The following is a 25,555-nucleotide window of genomic DNA, read 5'->3' as shown; positions in this document are numbered from 1 at the left end:
CGCGGAAAATCCTCTCTCCACGGAACCGGTCCCTGATGCCCAAAAGATTGGGGGACCTCTGAACTAAAGGAAAGGTGTAATCACCTTGAAGCCAGGTGCAACATGTTGAGCCTTTTCATAGTCCTAGTACAATGATGACAGTTCGTTTAATGACCCTTCAAAGTTACAACGGCGCTGAAAAAAATTGACTCGCAACCATTTTTCACACTCGTGACCATTTGCAGCCTCCCCGCGGTCACAGGATCCAAATTTGGACACTTGGCGACGGACTCCTACTCAACAACGGTCGCCGTGTCTCCGGGAGTCACGGGACCCCCTTTTGCGACCTTCTGACCAGCAGAGTCAATGAGGGCAAGCCAGATTCACTTAATGACTGGGTTGCTAACTTTACCAGCTGAAGTGATTCACTTAACAACGGTGGCAAGAAAAGTTGTAAAATGAGGTTAGGGGAAAACTCGCTTTAACAAGTATCTCGCCTAGCGACATACATTTTGGGCTCAATCACGTGACCGTGGGGAAGCTGCAATGGTCTTAAGCGTGGGAAATCGGTCATAAATCACTTGTTTCTCCCCAGTGTCGTCGTAACGTTGAGCGGTCACAAAATGAAATGTTGTAAGTTGAGGACTACCTGTATTTTATATCGGTCATTGATTGTAATAAAGAATCTCTCCCTCTCTCTCTCTCTCTCTCTCTCTCTCTCTCTCTCCCTCCCTCCCTCCCTCCCTCTCCCTCCCCCCCTTCCTGCCCTTCTCTCCCCCCCCATGGAAGGAAATTTGTGCAAGCAGAAATACTTTTCTCTTAGCTCAAATCTAAGAGGGTTTTTGCCTCCCTCCCTGTCCAAGATCCGATGACGTGACGGACATTTGACAACTGAAGTCCTGCTCACTTCCTTTGTGCTTTGTTTTCTTTGACATAAGTGCGAGTCGCGGTTATGTCAACCCAGTAATGAGTTGTTTATTGTTTTTCGTCAGACGTCATGGTCTGTTTCATTTTGATTTACGCGAGACGATGCAAGAACGTACTCCTCCGATGTTTGCAGAAATTATATCTGGATATTTCTTTTGCTTCTAGGTTTTTATTGGATTTGTTCTAAAGCAGTTTGAATACATTGAAGTCGGCCAATTCAGGTACAACGTTCCGTCTTACACGGGTTTCTTATGTATTTAAGCGAAACGGAGGCTGTACGCAAAAACGGCCGATTCTGAGCCTCGTTTTGCTGCTTCTACATCTCTACGCATAGGAATCGATTCAAGTGATGGTCAGCGCTATCTGGGCATTAGATAAGGGTCAACGGAATTCAGGAATGGTTGGATTAGGCCAGGCGTAGGCAACCTTGGCTCATTTATGACTCGTGGACTTCAACTCTCAGAATTCCTGAGCCAGCATGGGGAAACTATGGCCCCTTCATGACTCATGGACTTCAACTCCCAGAATTCCTAAGCCAGCATGGCTCAGCTTGGAAACCTCTCCCTTTCCCCTCAGCATGGCTGGCTGAGGAATTCTGGGACTTGAAGTCCACGAGTCATAAAAGAGCCAAGGTTGCCTACCCCTGGATTAGTCCATTTGTAGCTCTGTAGAGATTCTAGGCTGATTCCTCTTTTGACTTCGCCCCCCCCCCGGCTTTGTCACTACTCCTCCGTTCTATAGGTGAAGAACAATAAAGGAGACTGCAGATAGTCCTTGCCTTACCACACGTCCTTTAGCGACCATTCAGAGTTGCAACGGCACTGAAAAAAGTGGCTTATGGCCGTTTCTCAGGCTTGCGACCCTTGCGGCATCCCCAGGGTCACGTGATCAGAATTCGGCTGCTTGGCAACCGGCCCCTATTTATGACGGTCACAGTGTCCCGGAGTCATGCGATCCCCTTCTGGCTAAGCAAAAGTCAACGAGGGAAGCCAGATTCACTTAACGACCGGGTTACTCACTTAACAGCTGCCACGTTTCCCTTAACAACTGTGGTGAGAAAGGTCACAAAATGGGGCAAAGCTTACTTGACAAATGCCTTCGTGACATAAATTTTGGCCTCCACTGTCGTAAGTCGAGAACTATCTGTACTCCAAAATAACTCCAGGTGTTGTTCTTGTAGGCCCGATAGGAGAGAAGACCCAGGGTGGGAGGCGGCCACAGAGAAACAGGGAGGGGGAGAGGATGGGGACTTCGATGGATGCTTGTGTGAAGCACAGATCCTTCCCTTCCAGCACTGCCCTGTACGAACAATAGCAATAGCCCTTAAGACTTATATACCGCTTCACAGTGCTTGACAGCCCTCTCTAAGTGGTTTACAGAGTCAGCCTCTTGCCCCCACCCAACAATCTGGGTCCTCGTTTTACTGACCTCAGAAGGATGGAAGGCTGAGCGAGCCGGTCAGGATCAAATTGCTGGCAGTGGGCAGAATTTGCCTGCAGTACTGCATTCTGATAGGTAGGTAGGTAGGTAGGTAGGTAGGTAGGTAGGTAGGTAGGTAGGTAGGTAGGTAGGTAGGTAGGTAGGTAGGTAGGTAGGTAGGTAGGTAGGTAGGTAGGTAGGTAGGTAGGTAGGTGGGTGGATGGATGGATGGATAGATAAATAGATATAGAAGAGATAAAGATAGAGATGGTAGGTAGATAGATAGATAGATAGATAGATAGATGATAGATAGATAGATAGATAGATAGAGAAATGGTAGGTAGGTAGGTAGGTAGATAGGAGATAAAGAGATGGATGAAGATGGATGAAGATGATAGATATAGAAGAGATAGAGAGATGATAAAGACATGGATGAAGATAGATGTAGATAGAGAGACAGAAAGAGAAAGAAATAGAAGAGATAAAGATAGAAATGGTAGATAGATGGATAGATAAGAGATAAAGAGATAGATGGATGAAGATGGATGATAGAAATAGAAGAAAAGATAGCGATGATAGATAAAGACATAGATGGATGAAGATAGATGATAGGAAATAAAGGTGGACGGATGGAGAGACAGAGAGAAACAGCGAGAGACAGAAAGAATGACATAGAGAGATGAGACATAGATGGTTAGCAATAACACTTAGGCTTATATACCGCTTCACAGTGATTGACAGCCCTCTCTGGGCAGTTTATAGCGTCAGCCTCTTACCCCCCCCCCCATCAATCTGGGTCCTCGTTTTACCGACTTCGGAAGGATGGAAGGCGGATTCAACCTCAAGCCAGTCAGGATCGAACTCCTGGCAGTGGGCAGAGTCAGCCTGCAATGCCACACTCTAACCACGGGGCCCCTAGGACTCTTTCAACGTTCCCTCCTCCCCTCCCATTGCTGCCGAGGAAGTCCAAGGTTTCTTTTTTCTTCTTACTTTTCTTTTTCCCCCACCCCAGGGAATCGGAAGCCATTATTCCCAGCGTCTTTTTCTTCCTGGTGCTGTTGTCTTACGAGCGCTACCACTCCAAGCAGATCATTGGAATTCCTAAAATTATTCAGCTGTGCGACGGGATCATGGCCAGCGGGAGGAAAGCCGTGACACACGGTAAGCAGGGACATCGGAAGTCGTGGAACAGGACTCCTCACAGCAGGCGTTGCTGAACATGGCAGGCACTTAAAATATAAAATGAAGTAAAATAAAGTAAAATAATAAATAAAATAAAAATAATAAAATAATAAAGTAAGATAAATAATAAATAAAATAATAAAATGTATTTTATTATTTTATTTTGTTTGCTATTTATTTTACATTATTTTATATTTTATTATTTTATTTTATTTTAAATAAAACAAGAAAAGAAAATAAATGAAATAAAAGAAAATATAAGATAAAGTAAAAATAAAATAAAAATACAAAATATAAATAAAATATCAAAATTCATTTTATTTTTTATTTTATATTTATTTTATTTTTTATTTTTAAAATAAAATAATTAAAAAACAAAACAAAAAAATTATAAAATATAATATAAAATAGGAAAAATAAAAAAATAATAAATGAAATAAAAATAATAAATGAAATAAAATATAAATGAAATAAAATATAAAATAAAATAAAATATAAAATAATCAAATCAAATATAAAATAAAATAATCCAATCCAATCCGGTTTGGTCTAGTGGTTAAGGGGCCGGGTTAGAAACCAGGAGGCTGTGAGTTCTAGTCCTGCCTTAGCCCCGAGGGTCCTGCTTTGAGCTAAGGCCTCTTCCAGCCTCTCTGGGAGCGGGGGGGAGCTTTTCTCTTGGGAAGAGGTCCTGGGTGAAATCCCGGCTTCTGGAACCTTCTTGAGCCACCGTTCAACGATGGCCTAGGTCAGGGGTAGGCAACCTCAGCTCTTTTATGACTCATGGACTTCAACTCCCAGAATTTATGACTCATGGACTTCAACTCCCAGACTCATGGACTTCAACTCCCAGCTATGCTGACTCAGGAATTCTGGGAGTTGAAGTCCATGAGTCAGAGACGAGGTTGCCTACCCCCTGGCCTAGGTGGTAAGAAATCCTCTCTTTGTTTACCCAAAGTAAATTCCTCCGGCTTCAGGATAACCCGTGGGAATGAAATAAGAACCAAGTTTCGGGCCCAGAAGATCTTTGGATTGTGGGCAGGGATAGCGCGCAACTTCGATCCTAACCACCCTCTGTTTCTCTTCAGCAATCCCGGCTCTGCAACCCATCGTCCACGACCTCTTCATCTTGAGAGGAGCTAATAAAGCCGATGCCGGCAAAGAGCTAGAAACCCAGAAGGAGGTGGTGGTCTCAATGTTGCTGAGGCTGATCCAGTATCATCAGGTAAAACCCCGCTGACTCACCTGCGTCTCTTTGAGTCTGTGTGTCCTCACCACTCCACATGGCTGGTTTTGTTGAAAAAGACGCTGAGCCTTGCCTGTCTCGAGCGATTGGACCGGAGGCTTCCCAAAGCGTCTCCATCGCTGGGCACTAAACCGTTCCCTTGGCTGCAGAGATCCTGAACCACCTTCACGTAAACCTTGGGCAATGCCCAGGATTGAGTAAGCCTGAACTTAAAAACTGGAGATCTTGGGAGGTGCCCACCGTTGCTTTGCACTCCTTAGAGCAGAGCTTAGCCGGAAATCTTTCCATATAAATGGAGAAGGCACAACGGCGCTTTTTTCGAAAGGCAGCTGGATTTTCTGACAGTTTCTCCCCCCCCCTTGAAGACGTTTCACTTCTCATCCAGGAAGCTTCTTCGGGTCTAACTGAATGGCGGAGAATGGAAGGGTTTCTATTCCTTGCAGTCATGTGCTCATGAGCGCTCCCCCTGAGGTTCATTGAGGCCACTTGGATCGGTGCCCTGGGGGGGAGTCACCTTGGTTTCTTCGCCATTCGGTCAGAACTGAAGAAGCTTCTTGCGCGGGAAGCGAAAGGTTTTCAAGGGGGGGGGGAAACGGCGAAGTTCAGATGCCTTTTGAGAAAGTGGTTTTGTGGCAACCATGACCTGGATGACTGAGAATCTCCACAGACGTAAAAACTGACAGAAAATCCAACAACTTAGGACCATTTTTCACACTTAGGACCTCCCCAGGATCATGTGATCCAAACTCAGAGGCTTGGCAACTGCTTCATATTTACAACCGTTGCTGCATCCTGGCGGGGGGGGGTCACGTGATCCCCTTTTGCGACTTTCCGACAAGCTAAGTTGAATGGGGAAGCCAGATCCACTTTAACAACCGGGTCGCTAACTTAACGACTGCAGCAATTGACTTAAGACCTGCGGCAAAAAAGGTCGTTAAAATGGGCCGAAACTCACTTAACCAACGTCTCACTTGGCCACAGAAATTTTGGGCTCCGTTGTGGTTGTAAGTCGAGGACTTGCCTGTATTGGGGAGGGGGAAAGAGGAGAATTAAGATGCAAGGTGGACGCTGGGAAAATTCCTTGGCTTAGGTGGTGAAACCAGCGTGTTCTGCGTGCTTCCTCTTTGCCGGCAGGTGCTGGAGATGTTTATCCTCGTGCTGCAACAGTGTCACCGAGAAAACGAAGAGAAGTGGAAGAGGCTGTCGCGACAGGTGGCGGACATCATCCTGCCAATGCTGGCCAAACAGCAGGTGAGGATTTACCTTTGGTGGCAAATGGCCACTGAGGAAGACATTTAGTAAGCTATTCTGTTCTACGTTCCGTTATTCTGTTCTGTTCTGTTCTCTTTCTGTTCTGCTCTATTCTATATTATATATTCTATCCGTTCCATTCCATTCCATTCTATTCTGCATTCTATTCTATTTTATTCTATTCTATTCTAGTTTATATTCTATCCTATCCTATCCTATCCTATTCCAATTATTCTATTCTATTCTATTCTATTCTATTCTATTCTATATTCTATTCTGTTGTGTTCTGTTATATATTCTATTCTGTATATTATATTATATTATATTATATTATATTATATTATATTATATTATATTATTATATTATATTATATTATATTATATTATATTATATTATATTATATTATATTATATTATATTATATTATATTATATTATATTATATTATATTATATTATATTATATTATATTATATTATATTATATTATATTATATTATATTATATTATATTATATTTATTATATTATATTATATTATATTATTATATTATATTATATTATATTATATTATATAGTCTATTCTATTCTATTCCATTCCATTCCAATATCAATTCTGTTCTATTCTGTTATATTCATTCTATTCTATTCTATTCTGTATTCTATTCTATATTCTATCCTATATTCTATTCTATTCTATTCTATTCTATTCTATTCTATTCTATTCTATTCTATTCTATCTATTCTATTCTATTCTGCATTCTATTCTGCATTCTATTCTATTCTATTCTATTCTATTCTATTCTATTCTTTTATGTTATATATTCTATTCTATTCTTATATATTCTATTCTGTTCTGTTATATTATATATTCTATTCTGTTATATATTCTATTCTATTCTATTCTGTTACATTATATATTCTATTCTATTCTGTTATATATTCTATTCTGTTCTGTTCTATTCTAATACATTCTCTTCTCTGTTCTGTTCTGTTCTATTCTATTCTCTGTTCTGTTTGCTCTGTTCTGTTCTGTTCTATATCCATTCCATTCTTTCTGTTTGGAGCAAAACTCCTTCTCCGCTCTGCCCCCGATGAACCCAGTTGGTTCCGTGGTGTATTTTGTTCGTTTCCTTTTTTCCCCCCCTAGATGCAGATCGATTCCCACGAGGCTCTGGGGATCTTGAACACTCTGTTTGAGATCCTGGCCCCCTCCTCCCTGCGCCCGGTGGACATGCTCTTGCGAAGCATGTTCGTGACGCCCAGCACGATGGTAAGAAGGGGGGGCGCCCAGCCATGGAGCCGCTCAGCAGGCGGGAAGGAGCGCGTTGCTGCCCTGTCCCGGCTCAGGACGTGCCCAGCTGCCCTCTTTCCTTTCCCGACTGTCGGGTGGAGGAGCTTGCAAGTCCCCTTTGAGCCAGTCCCTCTCTTTGCAAGGGGGTCGTGGCGAGGGGGGCAAAAAAAATATAGCAGGAAGGGGACACACACACACACACACACCCCTTTGTGACACCTGCAGCTCCTGCAGAAAAGGAGGGAGTAAATCCAGTCGGTCAGTAGCTGGTCATGTCCTTGGCTGCAGATGTTCCTCTGCTCTGCCCTGGAAACGCCTCTCTCAGGCAGCGGGGGGAAACGGCTGTGCATTTGTTTTGTCACTCATCTAAGCGCACGCCGTTACCGATGAAACTGCATTTTTTTGGGGGGGGGGGAAATGAACAAGTGGGAAGAGGAGGGGGAGGGAGGAAAGGAGAGAGGAAGGGAAGGGGAGAGGAAGGAGAAGGGAAGGAAAGGGGAGGGGAGGGGAGAGGGAGTGGAGAAGAAGGAAAAGGGAGAGGAAGGGAAGGGAAGGAGGGGAGGGGAATGGAGGAAAAGGGAAGGGGAGAGGAAGGAGAAGGGAAGGAAGGGAGAGGAAGAGAAGGGGAGGAGAAGGGATGAAAAAGGAAGGGGAGAGGGAGGGAAGGGGAGAGGAAGAGAAGAAGGAGAAGGGAAGGAAAAGAGGGAGGGAAGAGGAGAGGAAGGGAAGGAGGGGAGAGGGAAGGGAAGGGGAGAAAGAGGGAAGGGGGAGGGAGGGAGGAAAGGAAGGAAGGAGTAATTTAAATAATTCATACTTTGTATGTGTCTCCCCCTCTCTCCCGTTTAATAGGCTTCAGTGAGCACCGTCCAGTTGTGGGTATCCGGCATTCTGGCCATTCTGCGGGTCTTGATTTCCCAGTCAACGGAAGACATCGTCCTTTCTCGCATTCAAGAGCTCTCCTTTTCCCCCTATCTCATCTCCTGCCAAACGATTGACTGCCTGCGAAATAGGGAAAATAAAGTTCCTGCAACTCAGGAGATCTCCCCCGGGGAGCAAGATCGCTTTCTGCCCGAAGAGACGTTTTCCAGGTATAAATTGTTCATGAGCTGCTGCTGTTTTTTTGTTTTTTGTTTTTTAAAAAAATCATTAAAAAAAGGTCCCCTCCAGCTCTATTCGGATGGATGGATGGATGGATGGATGGATGGATGGATGGATGGATGGATTGAGTGATTGGTTGAAATGGCACAGGATCTCCTGCTTGAGCAGAAGGTTGGACTAGAAGACCTCCAAGGTCCCTTCCGGCTCTATTCGGATTGATTGAAAGATGTACGCACCACACGGCTGGCTGTGCATTATAGGTCTTCCTTTTCTCCTCTTTGCACAGTCGTCGTTTGCTTTTTCTGTGCTCAGCGCCCGGCCTCTACCCCTTTCTCTCTCTCTCCCTCTCTCCCTCTCCTTCTCTCTCTCTCTCCCTCCCTTTCTCCCTCCCTCTCTCTCCCTCTCCTTTTCTCTCTCCCTCTCCCTTTCTCCCTCTCTCTCTCCCTCCCTCCCTCTTCCTCTCCTTTTCTCTCTCCCTCTCCCTCCCTCTCCCTCCCTCCCTCCATCTTTCTCCCTCTCCTTTTCTCTCTCCCTCTCCTTTTCTCTCCCTCCCTCTCTCTCCCTCCCTCTCTTTCTCTCTCCCTTCCTCTCCCTCTCCTTTTCTCTCTCTCCCTCTCCCTCTCTCTCTCCCTTCCTCTCCCTCTCCTTTTCTCTCTCTCCCTCTCCCTCTCTCTCTCCCTCCCTCCCTCCCTCCCTCTCTCTCTTCCCCCCTCTCTCTCCAGGTTCCTAATGCAGCTGGTGGGGATTCTCCTGGAAGACATCACGAGCAAACAATTGCATGTGGAGATGAGTGAACAGCAACATATCTTCTACTGCCAGGAACTGGGCACCCTTCTCATCTGCTTAATTCATACCTTCAAATCAGGTGCTCCTCGTCCCTTTCTCGCCCTCTTCACGGTACCCTGTCTTTTATCGGTTGGAACTTATTTATCATAATGTTGCTGTTCTTTTTTTTTTTTAATCATCGTTTCGGTGTTGCAGGAATGTTCCGAAGAATCACAGCTGCAGCTACCAAGCTTTTTACAGGGAACGGACCGCACGGCCTTCATTTCTACACCCTGGAGAGGTTAAATGACCTCGTCGAGTCCATGATAGCCACCCACCCATCGCTGGTCCTTCTCTGGTGTCAGATCTTGCTGCTTGTGAATTACACCAACTCCTCCTGGTGGTCCAAAGTTCATCAGACCCCCAAGTAAGGCTGTTTTCCAGGTCTTCCGGCCTTTTTCTGGGTCCAGCCTGGAGGTTTCTTCGCGGTTTTCAAGCGCCGCCCCTTGCTTTTCAAATCTTAACCTTACCCCGGTGTAAACGTTCAAGCCCTGTGGATTTCAAAAACTCTTTCCCTGCTGAAGGTTTCTCCCGATTCCGATTTTAGCAGCTTACGTGAGACGTCTTTTGTTTTCGTGCTCCCATTTCACAGTTCCCCTTCCTGTCCATTCCTGGAAGAGTTGGGGAACTCACCTTCTCTTCAGGGCATCTAGCATCTACCAGGCCTGGAGCAGAGGTCACCAACCTTTCTCGATTGGCGGACCGGAGGGAAGGGAGGGGGAAGCATTTTACAAGTGCACATGTGTGTGTATGCACGGGGCCGCGGGCATGCACATGATGCAAATGGGGTGGGGCTAGCGCTTGCGTGATACTACTGCCCCGTTCTTGCGCAGCACAGTGCCGTCCGTTTTTGCGCCCCGCGGCACGGCAGCATCCTGTTTTTCCGCAGCGCAGCGGTGTCCCGTTCTTGTGGCACAGTGGTGTCCTGTTTTTCCACCGCGAGGCACAGCAGCGCCCTGTTTTCACACCCGCGGCCGTGGCGCTACCGCAAGTGAGAGTGTGGCTCCCGCTCTACCGGGCCGTGGCCCACAGATTGGGGAGCCCAGGCCTAGAGGAACCAAGATCTGAGCTTCTCTGGTGGTCGGTCACTGAAGCCAGCCAATCATCCTTCGGTTTCCGTTCCTGGCTGCTGGACCCGCTTCTTACTAGCCGGCAGCCTTGATACCGGCAGATTTTCCTCTCCCTTTCTTCCTTATTTCCCTCTGGCTATTTGACTCCTGGATTTGGCCGTGAAGAACTTTTCCTTCTCTTTTCCAGAAGGCAGAGCCTATCGAGTGCTAAATTGCTCAGCCCTCAACCCTGTGGGGGTCCCCGTGCAGAAGACGGGGGCGCCAAACTTAGCATCTGTAACCGAGAGATTGTGCGGCGAGGATCCCTCATCCTGTTTTGTGACTACGTGGTAAGCTCCGAGGATGGCAAATGAGGGCCCTCTTTCTGTTTTCTTCAGAACATATTTTTCTCCCCCCCCCCCACACACATACACACACTTTTTCTTTTTTGTGCAAACGATTATCCAAACTGCCGTGGCTGATTTCACACTCTCGGGTTTCCAGCCCTCTCATAAGGACTTTCTAGATAGCAGCCAGCATTTTGAATTGCAACTGGTGAAACTTTGGCAGTTCTAGCACTGGGTTGTGGTGGTGCAGTAGTTAGAATGAAGTAGTGCAGGCTGCTTCCGTCGACTGCCTGCTACCTGCAGTTTGGCGGTTCGATCCTGATCAGCTCAAGGTCGTTCCTGTCGTTCCTTCCGCTCCGTGTGAATCGATCCCATTTCTTTTCAACAGTGCCAAAACCTGCACGACTCCGAGCACTTAACCTGGCTGACCGTTAACCACGTCCAGGAACTGATCAGTCTGTCTCACGAACCCCCTGTCCAGGATTTTATCAGCGCCATTCACAGAAACTCGGCCGCCAGTGGGCTTTTCATCCAGGCCATTCAGTCACGATGTGAGAACTTCACCTCTGTAAGTTCTTTGCGCTCTCCAGATTTATCTCCTCCGGTGGTGAACTCCTGCGCAAAACGCAACCTCCTGTTTCTGCAGTTAAAACAAAAAACAAGATATTCAGGTTGGAAAGGCAGCAACGGGCTTCAACTATTGAGGCTCCCAAAGCAGGAGATAACTTCTAGCAATCGTTCGGCCACTGCAAACGAGTCGGGCTGTCCTGGCTAAGGCGCCTGGCTAGAAATTGGGAGACGTGAGTTCTAATTCTGCCCGAGGCATGAAGCTGGTCACCTCGGGCCGGTCCTTCTCTCTCAGCCCTAAGACGAAGGCAAGAGAAAGCCACCTCTGGATTCTGGCCCAAAAAAATGCTGCAGGAGCCTTTGTAAAGAGTCGCTGGGCATCCACATTGACTCAGAACTACACAAAAACTCAGGAATGTTTAAACGCCCTGCGGCTTTTCTTCTGCCTAGATTCTCCCAATCTTTATTCTTAGCGGTAAGCATGTCCTGTGGCCAGAATTAATTACCATAAATAGAACCGTATGCAGCAGATGTCCCCCGACCTTTTGGGCACCAGGGACCGGTTCTGTGGAGAGAGGTTTTTCCATGGACCGGAGAGTGCGTGGTTTTGTGTGCTGCCTGCATCCCGCGGATGGGGCTTTGTTGGTGTGGACCGGTTGCTGGCATGCCGCGGCCCAGTACTGGTCCACAGACTGGGGGTTGGGGATCCCTGGTATACAGTACTATAAAACCTTATTATCGGTCCAAATGAGCCTGGTGCTGTTGTAGAACCTCTGCTGCCCTTGGTTCCTTTGCTGATGGTGGGAGAAGAGCTTGGATAGCTACAGGCAGTCCTCGATTTAATGACAATCTGTTTACTGACCGTTCAAAGTGGCAACGGCTCTTAAAAAAAGTGATCCATTGATATTTTCCACATGACCATGGACAGCATCTTGATGGTCAAAATTTGGATGCTTGGCAACTGACTTGTCAGAGCATGCAGTCTTATTGCGCTGAGATAACCCAGGAGTTAACACAGTAAACAGTGGTCTATATTAAATGGTGGTTTATCTTACACTATCTACAATATCATAAAGCAAGAACGATATACATACACGTGTTAATACAGAAGGCTCCAACACACAGCAGTTATAGCAGGAAACAGAAGAGAGAGCACACATCTGCGGGGCCTTCTCTTTTATACAAGGCTCTTAAAGAGCCACAGACCCTGCTGGATCTTAAAGGGACATAGACCCTGCTGAGTCATTCCCATCATTACATCATACATCTCATATTACATCAGCTGGTTAGCTTTTAAATCATTACCTTGACGTGACTCATATTGATGAGGGTAGCAGTTTCCCCGGGGTCACGTGATCTCCTGTTGCGACTTTCTGACCAGCACAGTCGACGGGGGAAGCCAGATTCACCTAACAACCATGTTACTAACTTTTAACAACTGCAGTGATTCGCTTAGTGACTGTGGCAAGAAAGGTGGTAAAATGGGGACAAAATTCACTTAACAACTGGCTGGCTTCACAACAGAAATGTTTTCCGTAAGTCGAGACTGCCCGTATTAGCACTGATGCTTTTGCTCTGATTAGTCTGGAAAAAGAAAGACTCTAAAAGACGTTTTCTCCCTGTTTAGCCGACAGCGGTAAAGAAGACTCTGCAGTGTTTGGAGGGCATCCATCTGAGCCAGTCGGGGGCTGTGCTGGTCTTGTACGTGGACAAGCTTCTCTCCACTCCCTTCCGTGTGCTGGCCCACATGGTGGATACTCTGGCCTGCCGTCGTGTGGAAATGCTTTTAGCGGCGTCTGTGCAGGTACCCCGTAGCGTCATCTGGGCATGCGCTAGGCTGGCCACAGGGAAGGCCGAGGTTTAGACACACACACACACACAGCCCTGATGGGGCTTTGGGTCTCCTCTTATCTCTCAACCTAACCCACCTCATGTGGCTGTCTATGGAGATACTCCATCTTCCAGGTCAGGGTTGTCCTAAAGGTGCCTTTTCAGGAGGCAACTGGACTTTCTTGACTGGATGGTGGGGAAATGGGAGGATTTATACTCCTTGCAGACAGCTGGTCATTTGCGTTCTTCTTAGAGAGTCGTTGAGGCCACTTGGAGGTTTATCTGTGCCCTCCGTGGTGCTTTTTCAACTGGACTTTCTTGCTTTTCTTTGAAGACATTTCGCTTCTCATCCCAGAAGCTTCTTCAGCTCTGAATGGATGTTGGGGAAATGGAAGGATTTATACTCCTTGCAGACCGCTGGTCATTTGCATTCTCTTAGAGAGTCGTTGAGGCCACTTGGAGGTTTATCTGTGCCCTCAGTGGTGCTTTTTCAGCTGGGCTTTCTTGCTTTTCTTTGAAGACATTTCACTCTGTCCCTCGTTTTGCAACCTTTCTTTAATGTTCCTGTTCCACCATTTCTTTGATATTAGTGTAAGTCTTATCCCGCGGTGAGTTGTCCCACGGCGAGCTGGTCATGGCGAGATGACCATGGCGAATTGTCATAGACCCCTTCCTGGCTGTCTTCAGGGAGATCCTGAGCTGCCCTTATTTGGGGTATCTGAGTTTAGTGGTGAGGGTTGATTCCGTGTCTTGCCTAGTCCTTTCTAGTTGTACGGTTCCATAAATTAATCCATATTAAACCTATGTGTGACATTTTAACCTAGACTAAGATCAGAAACCGGTTGAGTTGTTTGCATTCTGATTTTTAGAGTTAAATTTATTTTAAGGCCGGTGTTAGCAACTTCAACATTCCATTCTCGAGACTGCCGCGAGTACATTGCATTTCTTTTTTTGTTTTGTTTTTTTAATACAGAACAGCACGGCTCAGTTGCCAGTTGAGGAGCTGGACCGAATACAGGAATATCTTCAGAATACTGGACTAGCCCACCGGTGAGACATAGTGGATTTTGCAGCATGCAAAGTGGCCAAATAGTTTTAAAGCTTTTTCTCTCTCCGAAAATGAATCCCATTTAATCCTCCTCGAAAAGGGTAAGGAGTCTCTGCGGATTTTACTCCGCTAGTCAGTGCCGACTTTAGAGGGCGCTGCTCATCTCCATCTCAAGCCCTTTAGATCCGGTGCTCTCCAAAGACATTTCCAGGGTCATGTGGCCAGCATGACGTCACGGAGCGCTGTTACCTTCCCACCAAAGTGGTACCTATTTATCTACTCGCACTTACTTGCCTGCTTTCAAACTGCTAGTTTGGCAGGAGCTGGAGCAAGGAACGGGGGCTCACCCTGTCTACAGCGCTCGGGTCTTGAACCCAGGTGACGGCTTTCAAGCCGAGAAGCCCAATATCCCTCACTAAGAAAAACACAACTCCAGAAGTCCTTTCTCAACTCTTCATGATTCTAGACAAGCCAGTGTTTTGTTCCTCCAGTTGTCCTGCCCTCTTCGGACTTTCTCAAAGTATCTAATCTGGTGGATTTCTGGTTGTTGTTTTTTTTTTAGACATCAAAGACTCTACTCACTGTTGGACCGGTTTCGACTAACTGTGGCTCCGGAAACCATTAGCCCTTCACCTTTGGTTACGGCACATCCCCTGGATGGGGGGAACCATCCCGCTCTAGAAACTTTAATTCCAGACAAAGTAAGGCCGAGTTGTTTTCCTGCTAATCCGCTGCCTTTGTAAATTGTATTTGCAACAGCTGTGAAATGTAACGCAGGAGTGATGTTGAGGCAGCCGGTTCCAGATGTTGTACCCCAGTTAGATCCAGCCTGTCTCCTCATAGGCCTCCTCCTGACCAACTGGTTCACCCTCTTTAGGCCTGGCTCGGTATCCAAGCCAAAATATATAGTCAGCTGAGTCTGGTTCTCTGCCTGCCACGGCCTTGCCAAGCAGCAAAGGACTGTCCAGCTGTTACACACGTTGTATAATGGGTGGTAAGACCAACTTGGAACACTGCATCCAGCTTTGGTCGCCACGATGTAAAAAAGATGTTGAGACTCTAGAAAGAGTACAGAGAAGAGCAACAAAGATGATTAGGGGACTGGAGGCTAAAACATATAAGGAACGGTTGTTGGAATTGGGACTGTCTAGTTTAATGAAGAGAAGGACAAGGGGGGACATGATAGCAGTCTTCCAGTATCTCAGCGGCTGCCCCAAAGAAGGGGGTGGCAACTTATTCTCCAAAGCACCTGAAGGTGGGACAAGAACCACTGGATGGACACGAATCAAGGGGCGGCAAGCTAGAAGTAAGGAGAAATTTCCTGACAGTGAGGACTACTTGCCTCCAGAAGCTGTGAGTGCTCCAACACTGGAAGTTTTTAAAAAGAGACTGGACAACCGTTTGCTTAAAATGGTATAAGGTCTCCTGCCTGAGCAGGGGGTTGGACTAGAAGATCTCTGAGGTCCCCTCCAACTCTTTTATTCTATATTCCATCCTATCCTATATTGTATTCTCTTATCCTATGCTATGCTATGCTGTGCTGTGCTGTACTGTACTGTACTATACTATACTATACTATACTATACTATACTATACTATACTATACTATACTATACTATACTATACTATACTACACTACACTACACTACACTGTACTATATTGTACTATACTGTACTGTACTATAGTATGCTATACTATCCTGTATTGTATTGTATTGTATTGTATTCTCCTATTCTATCCTATAGTGTATTCTCCTATTCTGTTCTGTTCTGTTCTATTCTGTATTGTGTTGTGCTTTTTTAAACTTGAACATGGTCAGAGTGACAGCCCCGCATTTAAGTAAATTTGGTCTCTGGCCCTGGTCCACTCTAGCCCTCAAAATTATATCTTAAGAGTTAAGATTTAATAAATAACTAAATGAATCGTCTTTCCCCGAAAATAAGACAGTTTTATTTATTTTTTCCTCCAAAAGAGGCACCAGTTGTTATTTTTGGGTAGGCCTTACCTCACCTCCGGCACCGACAGCCCCACCCAGCCGGTCCACTTCTTCTGGGGCCGAGGTTCTGCAGCTGCATTTGGGCCTGCATTTTGCAGTCAGGCCTTTCCAGAAGGCGTAAGTAACCGAGTACTGAACTATGGATTCAAATCATAGCTTGGTGCTCGGCTGCTGAGGTCTTGCAGCACCGAGCTATGGATTGAATCCATAGCTCGGTTCTTGGCTGCACAAGGCCTTCCGGAAAGGCCCGTGTCTGAGAAATGCGGACCTGGCTGCGGAAGAGGCCTCAGAAGAAAAAGTGGGCCAACAAGGAGAGGCCTGGCTGCAAGGTAAGCAGGTGCAGGGCAGGTGGGGCAGCTACACACACACACACACACACACACACACACACACACACACACACACACGCCCTAGCTTGATTTTTAGGTGTGTGCCTCGCCCCAAAACAAGGGCTTATTTTTCGGATAGGGCTTACATTAGGCCCACCCTCAAAAAAATCAAGCTAGGGCTTATTGTTGGTGTAGGCCTTACTTTCGGGGAAACACGCTAGTTGATTTGTGGCAAGTCATGTCCATGCAAATACGTGTTACTGATCTCCTGCATTTCCCTTCAAGGATTGGTACTGTTCACTTGTGAGGTCCCAGTGCTACACAAAATCAGCTTTCGCTCTGCCAGAAGGTGCCGAATTGATGAATCGGCTTCCTGAGCAAGAACTGGTTCCCTTTATGATGCACCAGGTAATGAAGACATTTCACTTCTCATCCGAGAGGCTTCTTTAGCTCTGACTGAATGGTGGGGAATGGGAGGATTTATGCTTCTTGCAGGCAGCTGGTCATTTGAATTCTTTTAGACAGTCGTTGAGGCTACTTGGAGGTTTATCTGTGTCCTCAGTGGTGCTTTTTGAAGTAGACTTACTTGTTTTTCCTTTGAAGACATTTCGTTTCTCATCCCAGAAGCTTCTTCAGCTCTGACTGGAGGGTGGGGAATGGAAGGATTTATACTCCTTGCAGACCGCTGTTCATTTGCATTCTTCTTAGAGAGTCGTTGAGGCCACTTGGAGGTTTATCTGTGTCCTCAATGATGCTTTTTCAACTAGACTTACTTGCTTTTCTTTGAAGACGTTTCGCTTCTCATCCCAGAAGCTTCTTCAGCTCTGACTGGATGGTGGGGAACGGGAGGATTTATGCTCCTTGCAGACAGCCGGTCATTTGCATCCTTTTAGAGAAGCGTTGAGACCACTTGGAGGTTTCTCTGCGTCCTCAGGGTCACCTGAGTGGTGCAAATGGGTGTGCAGCCTTCTTGGCTGCTGGATGTTTTCTGCCCTGTGTCCCTTCCTCCCTTCGCTCTTGAAGACAGTGTGAGTTCTAGTCTCTTTTAAGGCCTACAGCTAGCTGGGTGACCTTGGGCCAGTCCCTTTCTCTCAGCCCTAGAAAGTAGGCAGTGACAAGCCCTTTCTGAAAAGGCTGAAGACAGGCACAGGCTGTTGGGGATGAGCCCGTGTCGTCTGCCTCTCAAACTGCAGCGCAAATGGTTCCTGCGGTGTTGTCAGGACCCACCCCCATCCACATCTTAGGAAATAAGAACTCTTGGAGCCAGGGTTGTCCAAAAGGAAAAAGTTTACTAGGATGAGATCGGTTGTGGCAATACAAGACGGGATCTAACAGTTACATTTCAATCCTATATAACGCATTCCCATTTCAGCCCCCTCCCCTTGATAAGGAATTTGTTGTGCAGAGGTCTCCTTGTGCTACCAAAGAGTTGCACAGACAAGGAAGGGCACTGAGAGCAGTAAGAGTCACACACAGGAGTACACTGAGTTATAAAAACAAAAAGTATTTTACTTTGAGGTGGTGTAAGAACAAAAATGCACAGTCAAAAATAAACAGTCCAAGTCATAAACAATAGCAACAGTCCAAGGAGTAATCCAAACTACAAAGTCTTCTTACCGGTCCAGAGGTCAATACACAGTTCAGGTTTACAACAGTAGTAAACCAACAGCAGAGCAAAAACAGTAATAGTAGAGATCAGTGAATTCAGAGAGAGAGAGAGAGAGAAGCTACGTTCCTAGCTTTCCTCTTATGGCCATGAGAACACTTACACACCCATTGGCCAATTAACTTCTTAAAGACATAACATCATGGTTAATATATTTTCAACCCAACATTGTAGGCTAACACCATATGCCTAACACCCCTCATCCATTTGGTCAGGCTCCCATCATTTACTTAGGTGTCAGGCCCTTTCGTGGGAAAGGGAACTCTCCTTGTGTTTATTGTTTTTGCTTCTTCCTTTTCAGTTGCAAATGGAGATGCAATCCAGATCTCTCTCTCCCCCTGTCCCCCCCCAGATCAAAAGCTTCCCTAGTCTTTGCAATCTGAGTAACCATCCTCTCCACCACCACCCCCTTGGAGAGATGGCAGAATCCCCAGAATAAGCACAATATTCTACCCATACATTTATGAAATGTGATATAAATGGATTCTGACAGGTGTGCAGCGTTGTCTGGAAATCCGTTCATACTCCCGCACCCTTCAAAGGAGGGTTCCTTCCAAAGGGCACAGCTAAAAAAAAAAAACACCTTTGGGAACAACCACAACCTGGATGGCTGAGAATCTCCACAGATGTTGCGATTCTTCCTGCGTTGTGTAGTAATTTCACAAACGCGGGTAGCCATAGCGCGAGCTAAGGGAACGTGTGAATGTGGCCCGGCTGTTACCCGGGTTTTCCTTTTCACCGGATCTTCTGTGTAATTTTTACTACTTCGATTTAAATTCCTACGTCCTTCATTCAGTAAGTTTTTCACGCCCGCCCGCATCTTTCTAAAACGTGACGATATCCTCCCAGCTAGCCGCGTTTTTACCTGCGGGGGTCAAAGGTCGGTCTGGAACCGATGGCTCTTTTCAATTCCGTCGCTCGGTCAGCAGTTTCGGAAAACTTCTTTCCTGCTACTTTCCCAGGATTTCAACGTCGGCCTCCTGGCGCCATGTTTGAGCCTGGCTTGGCAAGAGCTCTCCCGGGGGCTGAGGAGCCATTTCGAAGCCGCCCGCCTGGTCACGCTCCACCAGGTGACGGAGGTGGTGCGCAAGCTGCCCCCCAACCACCAGGTCTTCCAGCCGATGCGGCCGACGGGATCGTCCCCGTACTGGAACAAACTCGGCAATATTTACGGTGAGGCGGCACAAAGGGTTGGGCTGGCTTTTCTCGGCACATTTCTCTCTGGCACCGGCAGGCAAGGGGCAGCCGAGCCATCCGGCAAGACCTCCCCATTAATAACAATAGCAATAGTAAAGTTGGAAGGGACCTTGGAGGTCATCTAGTCCAACCCCCTGCTCAGGCAGGAGACCCTGTACTATTTCAGACAAATGGCTGTCCAGTCTCGTCTTAAAAACTTTCAGAGTTGGAGCATTCACCGCTTCTAGAGGCAGGTGGCTCCACCGGTTAATCGTTCTAACTGTCAGGAAGTTTCTCCTTAGTTCCAGGTTGCTTCTCTTCTTGATGAGTTTCCATCTGTTGCTTCTTGTCCTGCCTTCAGGCGCTTTGGTGAAGAGCTTGACTGCCTCTTCTTTGGGGCAGCCCCTGAGATACTGGAACGCTGCCATCCTGTCACCCCTGGTCCTTCTCTTCATTAAACTAGACATACCCAATTCCAGCAACCGTTCCTTGGGTTGGCCCAAGCAGCAAAGGACTGTCCAGCTGTTACACACATTGTATAATGGGTGGTAAGACCAACCTGGAGTGCTGCTTCCAGCTTTGGTCACCACGATGTAAAAAAAGATGTTGAGACTTTAGAAAGAGTGCAGAGAAGAGCAACAAAGATGATTAGGGGACTGGAGGCTAAAACATATAAGGAACGGTTGCTGGAATTAGGTATGTCTAGTTTAATGAAGAGAAGGACCAGGGGGGGACATGATAGCAGTGTTCCAGTATCTCAGGGGCTGCCCCAAAGAAGAGGGAGTCAAGCTATTCTCCAAAGCACCTGAAGTCAGGACAAGAAGCAACGGATGGAAACTCATCAAGGAGAAAAGCAACCTGGAACTAAGGAGAAACTTCCTGACAGTCAGAACAATTAACCAGTGGAACAACCTGCCTCCAGAAGCTGTGAGTGCTCCAACACTGGAATTTTTTAAGAAGAGACAGGAGAAGCCATTTGTCTGAAACGGTACAGGGTTTCCAGCCTGAGCAGAGGGTTGGACTAGATGACCTCCAAGGTCCCTTCCAACTCTGTTATTCTATTCTATTCTATTCTATTTGAAAGAGGAGACCAGGGGGAGAGCATTCTCGGGTGCGCCAACCCTTTGGAACTACTTGCCAGCCGAAATCCGGATGGCCCCCGACCTTCGCACCTTCCGGCGTGACTTAAAAACCTATCTATTCCAGCAAGCCGGCCTGGCCTGATAGATTTGGGATTTTATTTGTTTTATTATTGCTTTATTGTATACTACTTTGCTCTGTACACCGCCCTGAGTCCTCCGGGAGAAGGGCGGTATATAAAACAAATAAATTAAATAAATAAATAAATAAATAAATAAATCACAGTCCGAATTGTATCATGACAGTGTGTTTTTTTCCCTACAGGAGACCCAGAATTTTTTCAGTTCTCAATGGTTCTTGCTCAGGCTTTAAGTCAGTATCTCGTGTTGCTTTCCAAACTGCCAGCTTCTCTTCGCATTCCCCCCGAGAAGGAAAGTGACATTGTGAAGTTTGTGGTGATGCTGCTAGAGGTATGGCAATCAGGATATCGGGGGGGGGGGGGAATACGTAAGTGAGATCATTTTACGATGCCGCCTTCTCAAAAGTGAAGAATCTTGCAGTCTTACTGATTATGATTGTGCCACAATTCTGCTGTGGATGGTGTTATCTGGGAAATAATTTGAAATGCTGGATTGAGTTGGCCTTCTTATGATTACTCTGTCTGCGGCTCTTTGTACTTCTGGATAACCTCCCATAAAGGAAGTGGCAGTTTCATTCTAGACAAGAAGGACTAACCCTGATTTGTTACTGGGTTTTGAGTGTGAATTCTGCCTATCCTAACGTCTAGGATAGACGTTACTGAGTTTTTTTGAGTGTGTGAATTCTGCCTATCCTTTCACGTCTCTCTCTTCATTAAATTTCAGAGGTTGCGAATTCGCAGGTTTGAATTAGCAGAATTGCAAACATAAACACACTCTGCAGTTTTTTTAAAAAAAACAAACTATATCATAATTCACAGAACAGGTCAGGCGAAGAGTTGATGCTTCTGGCGCTAACGGCTAAATTAATGCATAATTTTAAGGGGCGAATTTCAAATGCTGGGAATGGGCGGGTGACCTGGGAGAACGAACGAAGAGAGAAGAAAAAAAACCAGGAAGAACTGACGTGGCTGACTGTTTCTTGCGGTCGATCAATTGCCAACTACTGCTCCACTTCCTGGCTGTTGCTGCCAATGGTTTATTTGATTTATAAGGCACCTAATGGCGAGCAACTCAAGCTGGTTTTTCTTTTTTATATATATATAAAAAAACGGCTTATACAAATTATATGGTTTGAAATTACCAATCTGGTTGGAAATATCAGCCCGTTAAAGCTTTTCCTGGCATTGGTGCCTTTAAATTATTTAAATAAACTTAAAATAATAATAATAATAATAATAATAATAATAATAATAATAATAATAATAATAATAATAATAATAATAATGATAATAATAATAATAATAATAATAATAATAATAATAATAATAATAATAATAATAATAATAATACAATAATAATAAAACAATAATAATAAAATTAGTGCCTTGGTAAGAGCACACTTGGAATATTGCATCCTGTTTTGGTCATCACAGTATAAACAAGATGTTGAGACTCTAGAACAGGGGTGTCAAACTGCTGGCCCGCGGGCCGGATGCGTCATGTGGAAGACGTACCCACCCCATTACCGGCAATGGCAAAACTGTCCTGATACATTGTGCGACGTCACGAGTTTGACAAGTCTTCTCTAGAAAGAGGGCAGAGAAGAGCAACAAAGATGATCAGGGGACTGGAGGCTAAAACATGTAAGGAACGGTTGCTGGAATTGGGTCTGTCAAGTTTAATGAAGAGAAGGACGAGGGGGGACATGATAGCAGTGTTCCAGTATCTCAGGGCTTGCCCCAAAGAAGAGGGAGTCAAGCTATTCTCCAAAGCACCTGAAAGCAGAACAAGAAGCAATGGATGGAAACTGATCAAGGAGAGAAGCAACCTAGAACTAAGGAGAAACTTCCTGACAGTTAGAACAATTAATCAGTGGAACAACCTGCCTCCAGAAGCGGTGGATGCTCCAACACTGGAGGTTTTTAAGAAGAGACTGGACAGCCGTTTGTCTGAAATGGTCTGACTAGGAGGGGGTTGGACTAGAACAGGAGTAGGCAACCTTGACCCTTTTATGACTCGTGGACTTCAACTCCCAGAATTCCTGAGCCAGCCACGCTGAGGGGAAAGGGAGAGGTTTCCATGCTTAGCCATGCTGGCTCAGGAATTCTGGGAGTTGAAGTCCATGAGTCATAAAAGAGCCAAGGTTGCCTACCCCTGGCCTAGGCCTAGGCCGCTTTATGACTCGTGGACTTCAACTCCCAGAATTCCTGAGCCAGCCACGCTGAGGGGAAAGGGAGAAGTTTCCATGCTTAGCCATGCTGGCTCAGGAATTCTGGGAGTTGAAGTCCACGAGTCATAAAAGAGCCAAGGTTGCCTACCCCTGGCCTAGGCCTAGGCCGCTTTATGACTCGTGGACTTCAACTCCCAGAATTCCTGAGCCATCCATGCCGAGGGGAAAGGGAGAGGTTTCCATGCTTAGCCATGCTGGCTCAGGAATTCTGGGAGTCGACGTCCATGAGTCATAAAAGAGCCAAGGTTGCCTACCCCTGGCCTAGAAGACTTCCAGTGTCCCTTCCAGCTCTTGTTATTTTGCCAATTTCTTTTTTGTCCTAACAGATCCTGTCTTGGCACTTAACCTGGAAGCGGGTCCCCCTAAGTGTTGATCTCCAGGCCGTGCTGGATTGCTGTTGCCTGGCCTTGCAGCAGACTGAGCTGTGGAACCTCTGCGCATCGGCAGAGTACACCAGCCACTCCTCCTCGCTAATCCACTGCACCCGATTCATCCTGGAAGCAGGTGAGCCCCAGTTCCTCTCCCTTCCATAAAGTTTTTTTTTCCCTTAGTGCTTTTTTTATAAGTTTCCACTTCAGGCCAGTTGCACCCAGTAAATCGATTCCCTTGGAAAGAAATCGTCTCTGGTTTGTCCGAATTCTGAACTGTTCTTCTTTCGTTCCATCACCCGTCAGCAGCCGAGAATGAAAGGCTACTGCCAGGTGTTACTTATTTTATTTTCTTTAATGCCTTCAAGCCGCTCTTGATTCCAAGGGAGCCAGTTCCTGCAGGCTTGGGGAGAAATATTTCCACTGGGGGGGGGGGGTGTTTTGCCCCAGCCCCGCACGGTTCTTTCCTAGGGCTGAGGAAGAAGGGATTTCTCCAAATTCACCAGCTGCTTTTGGGCCCAGAGAGCAGGTCTAAGAAGCACGTCTTCCGGTCCGTTGCCTTTAACCACTACACCGGACTGCTGTCTCGTGTCAAAGTGAGCGAATGCAAGTGGAGTGAGGGAAGTTCTAGGGCAGGGGTAGGCAACCTCGGCTCTTTTATGACTCGTGGACTTCAACTCCCAGAATTCCAGAGTCAGCTATGCTGACTCAGGGGAACAAGAAGGGGGGAAAAAACCCACTCACTCCAGGCATGAGGCAAAAAAATAAAATAAAATTAGGAGTTGTATTCTGAAATGTCTTCACCTTTGCTGAAGTTGTACAACCTGTACAGCCTTTGAAGGGTCAGTTTTGGGGAAATACGTGTTGCCTCCATCTGATTTAGTGGCAATTGAACCGGGAAATCGCCTCCTGAGTCCAGAGAAAGGGAATACGATCCAGAAGGCCGCCAGCGAGAATGATGGAAGGAGTTCACCAACAGCAAGTAAGGATACAACCGACTCTACGCACGGGTGAAGTGGCTGGCGACGTGAAATAAGTCATAGGGGAACATACAGGACAGCTAGGCTTAGAGTTATACTGGACCGGCGGTGGCTGGAAGTACATCGCAACTAAAGAACTAGATGTGAATTTCGCGTTAGGATTACGTACTTCAGAGTAAGACCCACCAGGAGGGTGTGGTCTTCAGGCAGATGGTAGCTGGAGTTGAGTCTGTGAGAGAAAGGTGGAGAAATGACTTTTCCTGGTCATGCATTCTCCGGACTCAAGTTTCCCTTTGATGGCTAGTCTTGGGAAATCGGAAAACATACACACATCAAAGATATATTAATGCATTTAATACCAAATTGGATGGGTGCATGGATGCACGGATGGGTGCATGGACGGGTGCAGGGATGCATGGATGGACAGAAGGATAGCATAGGGTAGGATAGGATAGGATATATGGTAGACATAGAAGAATAAGATAGGATATATGATACGGTAGATGTAGACTGAGAGAAGGATAGGGTAGGATACATGATAGAGATAGATAGATAGATAGATAGATAGATAGATAGATAGATAGATAGATAGATAGATAGATAGATAGGAGAGAGGAAGAGATGGAGATATGTATGCCAGAGAGAGAGAGGAAGAGATGGAGATATGTAAGATAGATAGATAGATAGATAGATAGATAGATAGATAGATAGATAGGAAGGAGAGAGGGGATGAGGATAGGATAGATGATAGAGATGGATAGATAGATAGATAGATAGATAGATAGATAGATAGATAGATAGATAGATAGATAGATAGATAGATAGATAGATGATAGGAAGAGATGGATATATGTATGACAGAGACAGACAGACAGATAGATAGATAGACAGACAGACAGATGATGAGAGAGGGATGTATATATTATAGACAGACAGACAGACAGACAGACAGACAGACAGATAGATAGATACTCCCATCTCTTCCATTTTATTTATTATAATAAATATTTGCTTTATTGTCCACTTCAGACTCTGAGTACATTACGGCCACTTGTGAAGTGGTAGCAGAGTTGGTGGAGTGCCTGCAATCCCTCCTGGCTCTGGGGCACAAGGAGAACCACCCCATCCCTGCATTCCTGACCCCCGTTCTGAAGAACATCATCGTCAGCCTCTCTCGGCTCCCCTTGGTCAACAGCTACGCGCGGATTCCCCTCCTGGTACGTATTTGAACTGGGAAGCTGACGTTTTCCTGCTTGGTCCGTTCTTGTTTTCAAAGGAACGAAAACCCAGCCTTTGTATTTTGAGATTCCTACATTGATTATTGCAAAGCCGTGCTTCTTCTTCTTCTTTTTTTTAATAGCGGTCTTTATTCAGGGATGAAATGCGGAAAAAGCATGGCTTCCAAATTGCTAGTATTAACAATATGCAGGCCGTCCTCGGCTTAACGACCACAATTGGACCCAAAATTTTATGTTGCTAAGTGAGGACTCTCGTTTTGCCTCCCTTTTACCCCCTCCCTTGCCACAGTTGTTAAA

General features: G+C 46.1%; 1 protein-coding gene across 1 annotated transcript in view; it reads left to right on the top strand.

Moving 5' to 3' along the window:
* Positions 1–25,555, top strand: part of HTT (huntingtin) — a 118,946-nt gene that overhangs the window by 68,690 nt on the left and 24,701 nt on the right. The window contains exons 34-52 of the mRNA XM_081332918.1: positions 1,072–1,127; positions 3,338–3,486; positions 4,593–4,729; positions 5,885–6,001; positions 7,147–7,269; positions 8,140–8,378; positions 9,111–9,253; positions 9,370–9,580; positions 10,471–10,612; positions 10,998–11,177; positions 12,804–12,980; positions 13,980–14,056; positions 14,617–14,755; positions 16,666–16,788; positions 19,009–19,219; positions 20,627–20,772; positions 22,999–23,176; positions 23,924–24,022; positions 25,050–25,237. Coding sequence (XP_081189044.1) covers positions 1,072–1,127; positions 3,338–3,486; positions 4,593–4,729; positions 5,885–6,001; positions 7,147–7,269; positions 8,140–8,378; positions 9,111–9,253; positions 9,370–9,580; positions 10,471–10,612; positions 10,998–11,177; positions 12,804–12,980; positions 13,980–14,056; positions 14,617–14,755; positions 16,666–16,788; positions 19,009–19,219; positions 20,627–20,772; positions 22,999–23,176; positions 23,924–24,022; positions 25,050–25,237 — 2,835 coding nt within the window. The remainder of the gene's footprint in view (positions 1–1,071; positions 1,128–3,337; positions 3,487–4,592; positions 4,730–5,884; positions 6,002–7,146; positions 7,270–8,139; positions 8,379–9,110; positions 9,254–9,369; positions 9,581–10,470; positions 10,613–10,997; positions 11,178–12,803; positions 12,981–13,979; positions 14,057–14,616; positions 14,756–16,665; positions 16,789–19,008; positions 19,220–20,626; positions 20,773–22,998; positions 23,177–23,923; positions 24,023–25,049; positions 25,238–25,555) is intronic.

This window comes from Vipera berus, assembly GCF_964194415.1.
Source record: "Vipera berus genome assembly, chromosome: 7".
NCBI lineage: Eukaryota > Metazoa > Chordata > Lepidosauria > Squamata > Viperidae > Vipera > Vipera berus.
Note: the sequence above shows the minus strand (reverse complement) of the source record. Positions and strands in the feature narration are given on the sequence as shown.